The 18,489-nt window shown below is 36.2% G+C and overlaps 2 protein-coding genes across 2 annotated transcripts in view; one reads left to right on the forward strand and one right to left on the reverse strand.

Annotated features, from left to right (window-relative positions):
• The window catches only part of LOC110030284 (cytochrome P450 85A1-like), a 5,253-nt gene extending 4,112 nt beyond the window's left edge, over positions 1-1,141 (forward strand). Inside the window, exons 4-7 of the mRNA XM_020732923.1 lie at positions 6-84; positions 314-420; positions 497-621; positions 857-1,141. Of these exons, the coding sequence (XP_020588582.1) occupies positions 6-84; positions 314-420; positions 497-621; positions 857-950 (405 nt within the window). The 3' untranslated portion in view covers positions 951-1,141. The remainder of the gene's footprint in view (positions 1-5; positions 85-313; positions 421-496; positions 622-856) is intronic.
• A 4,103-nt stretch (positions 1,142-5,244) lies between these two features.
• Positions 5,245-18,489, reverse strand: part of LOC110030275 (tRNA-dihydrouridine(20) synthase [NAD(P)+]-like) — a gene marked incomplete in the record, with an annotated part of 30,118 nt that continues 16,873 nt past the window's right edge. The window contains 1 exon segment of the mRNA XM_020732909.1: positions 5,245-5,344. Within this exon segment, the coding sequence (XP_020588568.1) occupies positions 5,293-5,344 (52 nt within the window).

Consider the following 18,489-nt stretch of genomic DNA (forward strand, 5'->3'; position numbering starts at 1 on the left):
TGCAGGTTGTTTTTGAGACATTAAGATTGGCCACAGTTAGTAATGGTGTTTTGAGAAAAACAACTCAAGATATAGAAATAAAAGGTGCTCCTAAATCCTTGCATATAGGATTAAACATTACGTGTGGATAGGTAGATGTGGATAGATAAGAATTTAGTGGTATTGTGATGGTATTGTTATGATATTCACTATAATAGCACTACATTACCACCACAATACCACCAATTCGCTTGAAATAATCGCTCTACTCTGCATATAGAGGGCTTCCAGTTGGAGTGCTGAAATCTTACTGTACTTTTCTCTTGCCTCACAGGATTTGTAATTCCAAAAGGATGGAGAATATATGTTTACACCAGAGAGATCAACTATGATCCACACTTGTATCACGAGCCGTTGGTCTTCAATCCATGGAGATGGATGGTTAGTTATTATTGATATCTGCAGATAATTATCTGTTGATTGAATTTTGGTAAATAAAATTGTGCATGATAAACAGGACAAAAGCCTAGATTCTCACCAGTATTTCATGCTGTTTGGGGGAGGCAGTAGACTGTGCCCTGGGAAGGAGTTGGGAACAGTTGAGATTGCTACATTCCTTCACTATTTTGTCACCAGATACAGGTATTAACTGTACCAAAAATTGTATGTGTTGCCAGAGGGCTGGTCATTGTTGCAGGACAAGGGCTTAAACAAAGTTATATAAAAATTGTTTTTAAGTTGTCTGCATTGTGGTCTAGACATAAGATTAAGGTCATAGAAATAGTTTCCTTGCTGTTGTGTACATGTTGTTTTCTTGGAATATTTGCTAATGCTGAGCCACATCTCTAACAACACGTATTGCAATTTGATGATACAGATGGGAGGAAGTTGGAGTAGCAACAATGCATAAATTTCCAAGAGTGGAAGCACCGAATGGATTACATATTCGTGTTAAGAGTTACCAAGCTTAGTAGTTCAGCATCATATATACCGATAGATAGATGTAATTTCACTAACACATCTTGATTGGAATATTTGTATTTTTTTTGTTTGTTTTTTGTGGTTCTTTTTGAGGAGGTGGTGTTCATTGTAAGGCTTGTAAAGCTGGTTTTCAGATAAGAAGAGGAAGTCATATATATATTACATGTTTACTGACAAGCAACTGAAGTTTCAAAGAGTTCTTAAACTTCTGTTATGCTCTGTTACTGTTACCTAATTTGTTAGATTCTCTAATAATTCAACATTAATTAATTACACAATATCTTAAAACATGATGAGGATTGAATAGCATGGTATATATAATTATTATTACTGTGTTAAAAAAAAAAGCTATTATCTCAATTGATTCATTTTGGGCCGGGCTGCTAAACCCTTTTCAGGCCCAGAATGTCAGCTCATCGCTTATTTTTTTGGGCTGCAACTGCCTTGTGAGCAGGTCTGGCCCAAGCTTGAAACGCACCAATAATCCCTTTACCTGTTAATTTTAATATTTTAACTTGCAAAAATATATAATGCCTTTTGGCTCTTTCCGTCCATTCAAGAGGGAAAATTATTCTATCAGGACTCCTAACGTAGAGATACGTTCGGATTCCATTGATATGTAGACACGTGACTTCAAAAAAATGTGCACGTTTTTCTGTGTTCCGACCCGATAACAAGTGAGAATGTTCCTCGTGTGTTATTCCGCGTTATTCAGGTATTATTGTGGTGGTATTGATGTGTTATTGTGTTATTATAACACTAGGAATATTCCCAGAACACAATAACACTTGAATATCACCATAATAATACCTAAATAACGTGAAAAGAAATACTCTCCTGTGCTAAAATGATTTTTTTTATTTTTCTATGGCGTCATTTCATTGGACTAAAATGTATCTCTACGTCAGGAGTCCGAATGTAATATTTGTTCATTCAAGAGTCCCTTATATGAAATATCACCATAAATTTTAGAGGTTGAAAGTGCAAAGCCTACAATTCTCTTGATAATGTTTTAGCACGTGCATCGCTATATTATGTGAAAAAAATTATTCTCAATAAATAAATAAGCTAATTAACATGGATTTAAGAGCTTATTTGATTGTTTCTAGATAAGAATCATGTTAAAAAGTGTATTTTTTCTTCTCATTGGAAGAACATATTAGATTTATCTAAGGAGATAAAAAATGGCTAAATGCTACCACAAGTCAAGTATTACACCTTTCTTAACTATACATATTTAGACACCTTTTTGTTGCTTTTTTGAGACCTTCCATAATGTGTGATCATGCTACGAGAAGTAATTGTTTGTCTATTTCTATGATGACCTTAATTTTCATAAGTTAGATAAATGCATGTTCATATTATATTGCCACTCCACACATCACAATTACATCTCTAACATACATAGTCTATCACAAAAAAAAAAATAATACTTAAAATAAACATATTAAAATTATATTTTATCATGAAACATGTTTGAAGATATTTTGGTGGATGTATCTTTATAAATAATTTTCAGGCACCTTTAGCTTTTAATTTCACACAATATTTGATAGATTTATAACTACATTAAAATAATAATACATTAATGCAAGTCAGTCATGATAGAAAAATACATGGTAGGTAAATGCCCCTATTCAGTGATGTGTATGGTCCCCATGTCATGAGAACCAAAGAGAAAGAAATATGACTTCAATATATTATTCTTGGGGATTTTCAACTTGTCCTCCTTCTGCAAGAACTAACACATCTTCCTCCTTCTGCAAGAACTACCACATTAATAAAAGCCATAAACTATCTTTTGTATCTAGCTCCACCACCAAAAAGCTACTAGAATTAATACATAGTGATGTATGGAGTCCCTTTTCACCCCTCCATGTATGGACACAAATAATATGTATCTTTTATTGATTTGCATTCTAAATTTAGCTAGAGATTTGTTGTACATGTGCCGGAGGTGATGTACATACCCTAGTGGTCCAGTGGCTAACTTCATGTATGATCTTTTAAGCTTAAATTATTTCAGAATTATCGCTTAAAATAAGTCATGTATATTTTATAAGAAGTATTGTTCTATAATTGATTGATTAATTTACATTTTGGATAAAATTTATATCCTTAAAAGCATATCAAGACATCACATACCAAACACAATATAAAAGAAAAACTATAACGAAATCATGTAATTAAAAAACATTCAATAGAAATAAATAATTACATGAATAAATAAATAAATAAATAGAAATGTTGGTTTTAATTTGGTTCATAAATACCAAAAAAAAAAAAAAAAGTAAAGCAATTGATCTATTACAATACATCTCAAATTAGGTGTATAAATTTAGGTCCATTTAACTCCATGCGGAACAACCAAGAGGCCTTATATGACTTTTCTAACAAAGAATTTTAGATCTGGCAATCCCTTCTACAGGTTCACAGGTCACTAAATGTGAACTTCTTTCCTCTTTTATTTTCTATTTTAACACTTAATAACATCTTTTACATTAATGAAATAGCTGAGCATAACTCACAAATAAAAAAATAAAAAAATAATAAAAAACAAAAATTATAATTCATATTATTTTCCTTATTAAATAAATGCTAGCATAGAAAGCAAGCAAACATTCATTAACACGAACTTATTTGAGCACAACAGCCTTCCTAACTTGCACTGGATTCAACATCCTAAGGTCCTGATAGTCATCCGTCATGAACAAATTTAAATTCATCATTACTGATTTGAATGTCCTATTTAATTTAAGCTTCGCTATTCAAAGAAGCTTTTTTAAAAGCCACATACACAAAAAGGAGAAGACGATCTACAATCTAAAATGACGAAAAATTATCTTTCTTATTAAACAACATCGGGAGACGTTTGCGAGACGAAACGAAAACTTTTCCACCCTTCAACATTGACGGCAACGGAAGAGAGATTCACCGCTTTATCAAACTAAACCTTATATTTTTGTTGATTTTTATTAACCACTGTTTACTTAATGTTAGGAAAACAAAAAGTTACAATCAATTTATATCTTACATTCCAAAAAATGAATCGGAGTCTGCCGACCAAAAACAAAAAAATTACACTTGAGAGTTAGGTTGAGTAATTAATCTCCAGTTGGTTAAAAAATGTAATATATAAATGTATGCAACAAAATGAATCCGAGTCTGCCGACCAAAAGCAAAATAAATTAAGCAGTTATTATCGTTACATGCAATTTTGCAAACATGTATAATTGAATGAAACAATTGTTGTGGTAACAAATAATCCTAAGTGAAGCTGAGAAAGACATTGCTCGGGTCAGTCACCAACAAAAGTCAACAATTGGTAGAATAAATTTGTTCATTGGTCCCTCTGAGATAATCACAATTGTAAGCATCCTACCAGCTCTCTCGGTAGCCGAACGCAAAACCAGAGGGATGGCTAAGCACTTGTTCCTAAATAGGTTGGAAATCAACATGCTACAACTATGACTCTCCAACTATAACCTGTAGCGACAAAATAGAAATGCTCTTATTTTATATATTCAATTAGATCCAACATTCTTTATTATTTGTGTTTGTGTTTACATTGTTTAAGCAGGCACGAAACATTGATATAATTCCCCTTACAAAAGGTAAATTGATATGGTAGGTTTATGTATGCTTGGATGTGCTATAAGAGAGAGAGAGATAAATAAAAACTAAAGTTGGATGGTAACATTAAAATATGCATGTGTAATAGAGAAATAATATCATCAAGACAAACAACAAATCCATAGAACTACGTGAGGCAATACCTCAGAGATGGGCGAGTTTATAGATTTTGAAAAATGAGAATAATAAGATAGATGTATTGGAAGACTGACTTAAACATGAGGTGATATTCGATAGGCAAGACAATACAAAATAGACTTGTTATGATTTGTCCATGCATAATAGAGGCTATAAAATGCATCAATAACACAAGTGGATAAAACTAATGTGAAGTTATTAGGAAAGGAAAGGTAGAAATCAAAGACATTTAACAGAGAAGTTACAAAATGAATGCACAAATTAACAGTATCAACTTATAAAAGTGCGAAAAAATTTCATGGTGTTTCTAATATAATATATGAAGAAATGACAAAAGCATACATGTGCAATGCTAACAGCCATGTGAAATTAAAGTCAATTACTTCCTGAAGATCTTTTTAATATAATTTCATGGTGTTTCGACATGATATGGATAGGAAGTTGACCATAAAATAACCAAACTCAAAAATTATCTTTTACCTCAAAAAAAAAAAAAGACATTTGAAAATTTAACTGAAGCCGTCGCAGGGAGATCAAATGACGTGCAAACCATATTCATCCTCAGCGATTTTTAGTGACGAACTGATAATATGCCTCTTCCCCATATATTTTTCTGGGAAGAAGAAAAAGAAATGAGAGCACTGGTTAAACAATTAGGGAAACGACACGGCATGCATCTAAAACAAAACATGAGAAGGAATAATCTTCAGATCCAAAAAAGAAAATTGCCCTTAAGAAAAATTTAAATAATTTCAACAAGCTCTATAAGGCAACAGTAATAATGACAGCAATAACATAGTGTACAACCTCCTCAAGATGATTTAAGCAGCAAAGCCTAAAATACAGTTTTGGGCGTACAAGAAATCGTGGGCTAAGATCTGATATAGAAATAGAAGGGATCCGCAAACCAACTAGTTTATATTCATTCTTCAAGGATCCTCAAGTGATTCAGAATTTCTTAGGATATAAGTTCAATAATATACACTCATATTCGCATGGATCTATTTGACCAAAAAAAAATTGATGAGCATAAATCCAGATCTACTATAGCTGAATTTAAAGAGGCTTAACTCACCGTCGCATGTTGCCCAACTCACCAAGGATTGAGGCTGGACAAGTCATTTGCACAAATAAATCAAGTTCAGACATCAAATCCTGGATATTCAACTTCCCTAAGAAATCCCAAAAGTTGTATGCTTGACAAATCTCTTCTTCCCAAAGATCTCACCTGCTCATCCAAAATACTCAGCCTACTGAGGAGGATTCATCGGCATTCGTCAGGTTTCCTCTCCCTTTCAAGGAACACACCCACGATTTTCAATTAGCGGGCAACTTACAAAATAATTTCAGGCCTTCTAGAACATAAAGGAACATTTTCTGATGTTCTTAATCTTAAACTCTTAAACTATTCTAAAATCTTTACGGTAGTTCGACAATGACCCCAAGGTAGGCATAGTTGAATATTGAGCTAAGAGGGCCAGCAATGCAAACTATAATAAAATCAGTATGACACATGTCGAGGGTGGGACGCCTGGACAAATGCGGTAGTCGCGTCTGGACGTCTGGACCGAACTAGTCCAAGTCTACTGAAGGCCGGCCGGCACTTTCAAAGGAGGTGTCACCACTTTTCAATAGAAGGGTCCGCTACTAGTTATCATAGGATTATTCAGTTGCTTTGAGATGTTTAGGGTTTTAGTTTTTCATGTGTTTGTTGTGGGACAGCTCTCAACATCTCTCTTTTCCCTTCTAGCATTGTATCCAAGGCCCCGAGTGGTGCTCAGGCTATATCTTGCTCCCGAGATGGTGATTATCTTTCATCTACCTCTCCCCCATCCTTCATGCATTGCGCCCCGCCTCCCTCTTGCTGCCGCCGCTCAGATCAGCAATTCCCTATTGTTTTTGTGCAGTCCTGCCATCTTTTCCTCAGTGCTACCACACAGAACAGCCATCCTTTTTGCTGTCCTACAGTCCACCACATCCCAATTCACTGCTTCCATCATCCTCCCTTGCCGTCGCTGCCCAGCACAACAATTCCCTGCTGTTTTCCTGCCGTCCAGCCACCTTTCCTTGTTGCCACCACCCAGGGTAGCCACCCTTCTGCAGTTCCTGCAGTCTAACATCATCCCATTGCTGCGGCCCCTCCTTCCAGTCCCTAACCGCCCCTTTACTACCTCTCTAGAGGTCCAAACCCCTGGCCGACACCCCTCCACCCTGGATCCACGCCGATTTAGTGTTGTATTTTGTGTTTGTTGCAATTTCATATTTCCGTTTGTTTGATTGTAATTTCCTATTTGACTTCAGCAAAAATATTTGTTTGTCATTGGTGTGTGGTTATCTCTGGTGTCATTTGGCATTAGAGCTAGCTAAACCTTAATCCTATCCTAGGGTTACCAGTCCCCAAGAAATTATTTTTCCCAATCTAAATCAGCCTATACACCATTTTCACCCTCTCTAAACCTAAACCCTAGCCATACCACCTAAGAGACCAGGGTCGAAAGCCATTCAAGAACTTACCATGAAAGACATGCAATGGGAAATCCACCAACTTCAACAAAGGCTTTTTGAGATTGAGAAAAAGATGGGAGAGATCACCATCGATCATGATAGCGAAAGTCAAAGAGGAGAGAGGGAGAAAATTCTGAATCCCTTCCTTAGGGATGATCAGAGTGACTATTGGAGGACAGAGAAACTTGGGAGTGAAGGTAGACCTGCCGAATATCGAAGGGAGAATGAATCTGAATGACTTCATTGAGTGATTGCAGACTATCGAGAAAATTTTTGAATAAGAACAGGTACCAACTGATAGAAGAGTGAAGCTTGTTGTCATAAAGCTGAAGAACGTCTCTTTATGGTGGGAGAATCTATAGAGAGAGACAAAGAGAAGGTTGGAACAAGAACACAATGGGTGAGAAGATGAAGGAGATGCAAAGGAAGTACCTACCCCCACACTACTGCCAGGATATGTTCTTGAAGCTCCACCACCTACAACAGAGGGAGTTGACAATGAAAGAGTTCACAACCGAATTTGAACAACTTATGTTGAAGTGTGGGCTAACAGAGCCAGGAGAGCATATCTATAGTATGATATTTGAGAGACTTGAAACCATCGATCAATAATGTTGTTCAGCCACAGCCTAGTGGTCGTTGGGTGATGTTCAGACTTTGGCATTGAAAGAGATAGCTAAAACAGAACAGGCACCCACCATCATTCAGACAATCAACCACAGCTAAAGATATCAACAGGTGCACACAAAAGGAAGATGTGGAAACTATTCCGAAAGATGATAAGAGTTAACCACAATAGGAAGAAGCCTGAAAAGAGTAGCACGCCCAGCACCGTTCTAGCCAGAAAATGCTTAGGTGTCATGGACATGGACACATTACCTCCAGTTGCCCTACGAGCTGAGTTATTTCCTTCACCAAGCAGAGTGTCGTGGAGGAAATGAACGAGAATGAGATAGTTAAAGAGCAGACTGAGTTGTACCAACTTTCAACTGATGAAGGCGATATGCTTGTGGTTCGATGGGCTCTACAAACTGAGGCTACAAGGGAAATGTGGCTTCGCAACATCTTTCTCACTCTTTGGATTGTAAAGGGACAATTCTGCAAACTTATCATATAGGAAGGTAGTAATAAGAATGTGGTGTCTACAAATATGGTAGACAAGATGAGCCTCACTACTCAGAGACATTCCCAACCACATTCCCTGATTTGGTTGAAGGAGAACATGGTTAACATTAACAAGAGATGTCTCGTGGAGTTTTCTATAGAAGATCAGCTATAGGATCAGGTGTAGTGTTACGTGGTGCCCATGGATGTCTGTCACATTCTGTTGAGAGACCATAGCAATTTGATCGCAGAACTCTGCACGATGGGTTCAAGAACACATATTCACTCATGAATAATAGAAAGTGTACAATTCTCCTACCTTCTATGGAGTCTAAGGATATAGGTGCACTTCCTAGAAGAGAAGCGCTCGCGGGACCAGTTTTAATGATGATAGATGGTAGCAAGATAGAAGAGTCGATATCAGATATAGGGCAGCCACTATTGAGAGAAGTCTAGAATATCCTGACCGACAGCTTACCGCTAGGGCTGCCATAGATAAAAGTGGTTCAATCCGTCTTCACGTCAGAGAGGAATGAGTCAACATTGAGCTGCTTTTGTAGAACTATGCAGAGTACACTTTGCACGAAGTTTCAGTTCAATCCAACGGGGTACCCACAGAGGGTTGGACAGATTGAGATGGTTACTCACACTTTCGAACCCTTCTCATGTGTGTTGCGGGACAACTCATCTGACAGTGGGATCCAAGTACTTCTAAAGATGCAATCGAAGGCCCTCCAATCCTGGAAAGTTACAGCAACTCCACCACCTTCAACGTGACCGACCTGACGCCATACTACAAGGAAATAAACTTCGACAAATGAGATTGAAGCTCTCTCAACCTCAAAAGATTGACGCAAGCATCGTAGGTGGGATGTATGAACGGATGTGGAAGTCCCATCTAGATGCATGTATTGGACTGCTCCAGGTTTTATGAGGGTCGGCTGCCTTTTTCAAGCGAGATCTTTCCTCTTTTCAATAGAAGGGCCCACTCCAAGTTACCTTAAAGGTTATTTATTTTGCTTTGTAAATTTTAGGGTTTCAATTTTTCGTGTGTTTGTTACGGGACATTCGTCAGCATCTCTTTTTTCCTTCCAAAGCTGCATTCAAGGGTCTGAGTGGTACTCCAGTTATATATCATTCCCGAGGTGGTGACTATTCCTCTACCTCTCCCACATCCTTTTTGCATCACACCCCGCCTCCCTTCCTTGATGTTGCCACCCAGAACATCAATTCCCTGTTGTTTTCCTAAAGTCGAACCATCTTTTCCTCACTGTCATCGCCCATGAGACAACCTTCCTTCTGTTTTCCTACAGTCCACTACATCATCCTTGTTGTTGCCTCCTAAGGCTGTTTAAAAAACTCATTATTCACGAACTGCTCGTATTCAGCTCAGTACGTAGCTCGTGTTTGATTCGTTCATAAAACAAGTGAGACGAACACAATAAATTTTTTAGCTCAATTTATAAAAGAGCCGAACATAAATAAGAGTTTGTTCGATCGTGTTCAACTCATTTTGGCTCGAAATAAATAAATAATTAAAAATAATGTAATTATAATATTTTTATATTAAAATTTATGATATGTTTAATAGAAAAGTTTAAAATTAAAAATATATAGAATCATTTTAAATTAATCTTTTTATTCTAAATTATCTGAAATTAATCTAAGCGCTCGGATCTTATCTAAAACCCTATATCATGTTCCTATTAAAATATTTACTATATAAACCTAAAAATAAACCCTAAAACCTCTTCTTTTCTTTTGTTTATTTTCCGATGGCGAAGGTTGAGGGATGAGACAATGAGATCTCGAGGGCTCCTTTCTTTTTGTTCCATCACGAGAGCTCTCCTTTATTTTTTTGTTTATGCCCCTGTTGACCTCATTTTGAGGTCATTTCTCTTTTCCTTGGGATCCTAGGATCTAGCTCTAGGGGTTCCTATAGACTATCTTAGAAAATTAGTATTGAAATCCATCTCCTTAAAAATTCCAGTCACTTCCTATTTCTCTTGTGATGTCTTGCATTTATGATCTCAAAATCATCGTCGTATGGTCGAGTGGTTAGGACTATCATGTGGAGACTCAAATAGATCTCAATTTCTCCGGACGACCTCCGATGACAAAATAGACTGCGTCAACGCGTTTGGGACATTAATTTTAGCTAAAAAGATAGGAAGAACACTCATATTGCTATAATTTCTGGCACTAGCAAATTGCACGCAAATCAATGAATTCGTCAAAACGACCTCTGACGACGATACGGCCCATGCGAAACGGACCATGTCAACACGTTCGGAACGTCAGAATTACCTAAAAATGACATTCATTTTTGTTATGCTATGAAGCACGAATAAAAATGTACAAATTAATTTTTTATTTTTGAAATATTAAATATTTTTATATTTATATTATTATTTATAATAATAATTATAACCCTAAACCCTATTTACCCCTTTCTCGCACACTTAACCCTTCGTTTGACCCATCCCGCAGCTCGATCAGTCGCTCGGCTCGTCCCTGTGTGCCCTAGATCCCGTGGCTCATCCACGCGGCAATCTTCTTCTCCTTCCTCGCGTTGCAACTCAGCCGCTTAACTCTCCAATCGTGGGAGATCGGTTGGCCGGCTCTTCTCCTTCTCGAGGTTTTACTTTCTCCCCCTTTATGGTGATGATTTCTTCCCGTTGTTTGATTCGACCACCTTAGGGCAGGTAGGTGGTTGTCCCCCTCTCATCTCTGCCTATAAAAGGGCTTCTTAGGGTATTGTTTTGGGTTGTTGAAAATTTGTTGTTGAAATTTTTGAGAGAAAAAGGAAGGTAGAGATTTTGCTAGTTGCTGTTTAAGGCTTTTAGGAGAAGGAAAAAGGAATGTAGAGATTTTTGCTAGTTGCTGTTTAAGGCTTTTAGGAGAAGGCTCTGCTGGAATTCCTTCTCGGCTAGGCTCTTGTGTGCTGGGAGTTTGAAGTGTTCGTTGGTTGTTGTTTCTCGAAGCTTTTCAAAAAAGAATTTCTGTATGAGGTGTTTTCTTGAATCTGTCTTACAGTTTTGCTTTGAGTCTGCATTAAGAGATATTTCTCTTCTTTCCTCTAATCTGCACCATTTCGGATGATACCTAGAAGTATTTTCTCTTCTAAAGCATGTGAAAATAAGATTTAGGTCTGTTTTAAGATCTAGTCATGGATACTTGATAGAATCGGTAAAAATGAAGCATAATTTGTCTGCCCTCTTTTTCTGTTTGAAATACTTGGAGAAGTCATAGTTATGAGCTCTGGAATGATATTTGCTCATCTAGAATTCATGTTGGAAATGAAATATTGATGTTTTTTATTATTCCTGTTCAAGTAAATGCTGGAATTAGTTTCAATATTGGATAATATGTTGGCATTAGGAATCTGTTTATGTTTATTCGTTCCCAGTTATTTGTTACTATTTGAAGCATATGTCGGGTATAATATTTTGAGACACAAAACTTCATGAGTTTTTTATTTGTCTTTTTGTTTTCCCCATTTGGTGGGCTCGGTTTTGGCTTCCTTTTCGATTAAATATTAGCTGAAAATTATATCCTGTTTTGACCCATTTAGTAGGCTCGGTTTTGGTTTCCTTTTGGATTAAATGTTAGCTGGAAATTCTACCCTGTTGTACTCATTTGGTGGGCTCGGTTTTAGCTCCTTCTCGGCTTGATTCTGGCTGAAAGTTTTGTGCTATTTTTGCCCATTTGGTGTGCTCGGTTTGGCCTGAGGTTTGGGGACCGGTTTTGCATGAGATTTGGCTTGGTATGCTCCCTTTGTTGAGCTCAGTTTATCTGTCATAATTATTTCTGTTGCCCCATGTACTGGGCTCGGTTTGCCCATGTGTTGGGCTCGGTTTGTCCCTGTGTTGGGTTCGGTTTTGGCTCTTTTGGGTTGAACTCATGCTGGAAATGCTGATCTGTTTTCCCCAACTGGTGGGTGTGGTTTTGGCTTAAACTGTATTCTTTTCTTTAGCTTTTATATTGGGTTTAATTGGATTTTAGAGAAAGAATTGGTTTGGCTCAAAAGCTTATCTGTTGGCTCTCTTTTATTGGGTTTAGTTGGACTGAAACTGTGTTTTATTCTTTTTTTCTTGTCCCATCTTGTTGGGCTCGGGTGTGTTTGTTGTGGTTCCCTGTATAATCAAGTTTGTCATCCAAAAAATTATGATTTCAATGTGTGCTCCTATGTTGGAATGTTTGATGTAAGCTAATTGATTCGTTATTATGTCTCGTTTGATATAAAATGGCTTCAATCTAGATAGTCTATGAGAGTTTGTTCATTCACTCTCTTATGTATATCAATTGAGTACAATGGCAATATCTGTGGTGGCTTTCTTTTATTGTCCCATAACCATAAGCCTTACCTTGTGATTTCTTTATATGGCAAATTGGAGGGTGGTGGTGTTGGCTGTTGCCTTTGATGTCCCTGGTCGTGAGCTTGACTTGGGGTTAGGTTGTTCTCTTTCTTGTCCTAAACTGTGGGCTTAACATTGGAGCTTGGTTACGCTTTTTCTGATCTCTACCCATAGGCTTATTTTGTGGTTTGGTTGTGCCCTTTCTTGGCCCTACCCGTGAGCTTAAATATGTGATGGCTTCTCCTTTACTACTACCCGAGAACACCTGCTGGTTGGTTGTGTGAGCAGCTGCCCTTACCTGAGGATATTCACGTGGTTCTATTTTATTTTGTTTAGTTGTTCCTGACTTTCCCCTTTGTTGTGAAGTTTGTTTACTGGTTTTGGTTTGTTGCCCTTATCCGTGAGCATCCTAGTTGGTTTCCCTTTTGTCCTGTTTGGTTGTTCTCTGCTGCCCCTGCCCGTGAGTCTTCACCTGTAGCTCTTTTATGTTGAATATGATTGGTTTGGGGCTTGGATTTCTCCTTGTTGCCCCTACCCGTGAGCTTTCGTCCTATTTCCTATCATAAATCGTGGGGTTATATTGGAGCTTGGTTGTGCATTTTTTGGCTTCTACCTGTGAGTTTATTATGAGGTTCGGCTATCCCTTTTCTTGGCCTTACCCGTGAGCCCCTATCTTATTTCCTGTCTCTACCCGTGAGCCTGTTGAGGATTATTCAGGTTCATTTTGCCCTGGTCGTAAGCACTTCTATATTTTCTAAATTGGCATTATATTTATACAATTGTGAAAAGCTTTTAACAAGGGGTGGAATTGAATAGATTTGATATTGGCATGGCTTTTGGAGATTTAGAAAGTTGCCCTCTATGATTATTCTCCTTTACTTTGTGAAATAAAAAAGACTCTTATAGCTTCATTTCGGGAAATCATAAAGTTGATATTAATTGGATTCGTGAAAGGGTTAGAAAACTCATAAAATTGTCAGTTGGAAAAGAGTTTGGAGGTTCGACATTAAAACTTGGATAACATAAATGCCACACTTGGGTTCAGGCTTGGGTGTATGAGTACATATAGGTGGTGGAGCCGTGGGTACAATTGTCACATTAGTTTTGGGCCCGTTTCAACCTGTTCGAAACAAAATTTGGAAATGATACTCTTCTTGGGTTGATCCAATTATAAAATTTAAGAAAATGATATCCTTCTTGGATTGATTCAAGGATCTTGGGCCTCAGATCTTTTCGTTACAAGTTTTAAGAGTTGATTTACTCTTCGTCTCTTCGATCTTTTGGGTGGATCTGTTCCTCCTCTCTCATCCTCATTTTTATTCTTTTTTTTTCTTGTTTCTTGGTTCAGTTTTCGATGCTTATGTCTGACACATAAGTGCCCATATGTAGTCTTTTGCTATATATAAAATTCGGTGATAGAGCGAAATGATATTTCATCCTACTATATCAGGACCCAATCCAGGGGCCTGACAGGGGCCCGATGAATCGTAAGATGATAATATCATTCACCGACATAAGACTAGCAAGGGATCTGTACCTTCTTAGGTTGTTGGCGGTCCTATGCCCGACGACGTAATCGACTCGTGGACAACTATACTTTTTTAAAATTGATAAGAGCAGACATGATAAAAACAGATACAAAATTTATAAAAAAATTTTCACTACAAAATTGATACAAGTTCCTTTTTGTATGCCTGAAATTCATCTGCATGCTAAAATATAAATTTTAAATATGTTACAACTTGGTTGTCCACTTGTTGATTATTGATATCGGACTAAAGAGTACCCTCCTAAGTTAGGTTTAGTAGGACACTCTTCTAGTTGAGTGGCGGACTTTATACATCCGGGTGACCAACAGTTGTCTTCGACGTCCCACGAATACAAATATATTATATTTGAGCCTAGCCCAGACCTGAGTGCTTGTGGTTCCCTCTTTTCGGATCTTTCATATGTTTTATTGGAATTTTTGGGCAAAGCACTCGTGGTCCTTTTTCCAGGATCTTCCTGTGCTTCACGTGATTTTGATAATTTTTTTGGAATTGTTATTTGTCGATTTGCCCTAGTTTCCCATCGTGGGACATTTGTTGATTTTCTCGAGTTTTCTGTTCTGGGACTTTTGTCATCTTTCTCAAGTTCTGGGACTTTTGTCAACTTTCTCAAGTTTTTTTTTCCGTTTTGGGTCATTTGTCGATTTTTTCGAGTTTTACAGGTAATGTTTCTCTTGTTTATACAGTGTATACTAGCTCACTTAAAGGAGCAGCAGGCCTCCCAGGTATACAGGTTGGATTTACATTACAGCATTTTACTTCACAGCATACTGTATTGTTCTTCTTCTTTACTGTACATTCTATTGTTCTTCTTCTTTTATACTGCATGTTTTATTGTTCTATTATACACTATACCTTAGTGTAAGAAAACTCAATGATTACATGTACCCTTAAAAGTAATATCAAACCCGAAGTTGTTACGACGAGGAGCTTGGAGCAAACACCGTGGGCATCACAACGAGGACATTCAGAAGAGCAACGTCAAAAAAAATTCATATCACTAAGCACTTTCCTTAGTTTAAATAACAACCCATAGGATTTCGAGGTGGTTTGCCTAGCGCAGCGTAAACCCTCACATATCATTTTTAGGCTTTTGCATAACCCTGTTGTGCAATTATAAGTCGTAACACTTTAGGAATCTGAGGTTACTGTACAGTAGAGTGTAAATCATACTATCTTTTTAGAATATTTGCATGATCAGATATCGTGCGAACATAAGTCCTAAATTCTAAATAAATTGCAGGATTAAACATTAAACAATATCATTTCAAAGATATAAAGCCAAACAATATGATAGTTGAGAGGTCACCGGGGTTTTTCCTCGGATCTGTGATATCCCCTACTCTTCATTCCTTTAAATTCCTTAAAATAATTGTTCCTGTTCGAGCCACTCCTATTTGATTTTCTCATGTCCAATCGTGGAAACCTAAACTTTGAAATCTCAAAGGCAAAACCACTGATCTCAATTGACAGTTTTCTTAAGTGATCTCGGTCATTTGAGAAGTAATTAACTATAGGGGATTGCCTCTATAGGGAACTTAGAACTCAGGTAAAATAAACCATAATCCTTATATTAGGTAGGGGAACTTGTTGGCCTCATATAAAAATATTTCGCAGACCAAACGAATGTCACAAATTCTTTAGTTTAGGAAATTGAGTCTACCACAAGTGATATGTTTATTCTTCGTGATAAGTATGTTACTTATGGTATTATGCTCAGTCATCCAAATTATTCAATATGTAAGACTCGTTTGGTCTCATCTCTTTTCAAAAATTAAAAATATTACTTTCAAAAATCAAAATCACATATTTATATTTAAAACTATCTTCATGTTTACAAAAATTATCTCTTTTTCAAAACAGAAAATTAAAATGGCCGACAGTTCCAAGAGGTGAGAGGTGAGAGCTGAGAGCCCTAAACTCTCTTCAGTCACTTTTCTATGCAGCTAGGGTTTCTCTTGTTTGCCTTCTTCTAAGTTCTTTTTTCTAATTAGATTTGTGGTTCGTGAGATCAGAGGCCTACAAGGGTTTGTCTTCTTCTATCTTGCTGCTTAATATTAATTACGATTTCTGGATGAAGATTTAATAATTTTACCTTTTTTTTCAAAGAGAAGGGATCAAGGAAATGTGCTTTATATTTGGAAAAGGGAATCTGAAGTATGGTATTTTGGAGAAGGGAATATGTTTTATTTATTTATGTTTCACATGATTGTTTCGACATGGTTCGAATATTTGCCTCAAAGATTTGTGCTTAGGCTAGTTGAAAGTTTAGGGTTTAGTTTTAATTATAGCAGTGACGTTTTTGCAGTTCCTTAGCATTTCAGGGCTTACGAAAACTTTGAAATTACTCTGTGATTTTTATTGTCTGATTCATTATAATTTATCTATGTGCTATGAAAGTACAGTGGTATATGGGTATTTTTTGTGTACTTCGATAAAATTTTCTTCTTTATTATGTATTTTAATCAGTAATAATCAAACTTGAGAGTTGTGATTTAGTTGAATGATTCAAGTAGAATATAAGATAAATGTATTGGGTGTTCTCCCTTTCCTTTCTTCATGCATGTAGGTTATAAGCTTGTAGTTGATTTTTCTCTTATGAGCAAAATACAAATGCTCATGATCAATTCCTATTTTTATTTGAACATCAGCCATTCCTATATTTAACTTTAATATAATTCTATTTCACAGATGGAGTTTCAATATTTTCTCATGCGTTTTCGATCTTCTAAGCTCATGGGGTTTCTTCCTACTCTTTTCTATTCCTTAGTTGTTGCTTGACCGCTTCCTTTTCTCTTGTCCTTAGCTGCTGCTTCTTTCATTTGTACATGTTTCTTCCCATTATCTTTTACTTGGTTGTTTCTTCCCATTCTCTTTTCCATGACTGTTTTGTTCCTATCTGAAATTTTTTTGTTCCTCGTTTTTCATATTTCTGATTTTTTATGGCTTTATTAGACATGCTCCTCTGATGTAAGTTTGAATGCAAATTTCCATTTCTTTGTTCTCATTTTGCTGTTTTTCTTTATCAATGTGCAGGAACACTGTCAAACTTTAGAGAATTGAAGATTGAAGAATTGCATATTGTATTTTTTTTATTTGAAATGTAATTGTAAATTATAATGTTTATTATTTGTTGCAACTTTAGAATTTAGATTTAACTTTGTACTTCAAATTTAAGTTTTAGATGATAGTGAAGGAGAGCGTATTTTTATCACTATCAAATTTAAACTTCAGTTTTAAATTTATACTTGAAATCATTCACTTCAATAAATAACTTTTTTTATTACTTAAATAATGATGTCTTTGATTTTGTCATTGAATAAATAATTAAAATTATTATTTTTATAAATTGCAAAAGCTCATTTCGATCCAAACTCAAGCCTAAGACGAAAAATCAAACTCAATTCAAACCAAACATAAATATATAATTAACGAACAATTTCAAACACGAGTCTCATTCAAACAAATTAAATATCAGAGCAGAACACGAACAATGATTGAGCTGGCTCAAGCTCGGTTTGTTTACAACAAGCCTTTGTCACGCTAATTGGGGCCAACTACATGAATATTTTTTCTCCAATGTGTCCTACTGAGTTTCATATTTTCATTTAATTCTAATAAATTAAGATCATTTTTTATATAAAATGCTCAAGTCTTTTTAGTTTAGGTCTACCTCTACCTTTCGGTCTACCTCTACCTTTCTTAACATAAATTGAATCTAAAGCATATACTTTCTTATAACCAGATCATCAGAAGATTGACGTCTAATGTGACTAACCATCTAAGACGATTCTCTTTAATCTTTTCTGTCACTGGAGCTACACCAATTTTTTCACAAATACATTCATTTCGCAAATAAATGAATAAAAAAATTTCAAATAGGAACAAAACAATTGAAAAAAATATAATAGGAAGAAACAACCAAGTAAAAAGAATGAGAAGAAACGTGTACAAATTAAAGAAGTAACATCTAAGGAAAAGAGAATAGGAAGCAATCAAGTAGCAGCTAAGAAAATGAGAAGAGTGTAAAGAGACCTCATGAACTCAGAAGATCGAATCCCATAAAAAAATATTGAAACTCCATTCATAAAATAAAGTTATATCAAAGTAAAAAATTAACAAAGATATAAAAGCATAAATCGGTTGTTGACCTCATTTTTTTCGTGAGGTCTAGTCTTCCGTTTAGGGTTTAGGATCTAGCCTTAGGAATCTCCCTTCGACTATCTTAGAACCTTAGAAGTGGG

The sequence above is a fragment of the Phalaenopsis equestris genome, unplaced genomic scaffold (assembly GCF_001263595.1).
Source record: "Phalaenopsis equestris unplaced genomic scaffold, ASM126359v1 Scaffold000692, whole genome shotgun sequence".
Classification (NCBI taxonomy): Eukaryota; Viridiplantae; Streptophyta; class Magnoliopsida; order Asparagales; family Orchidaceae; genus Phalaenopsis; species Phalaenopsis equestris.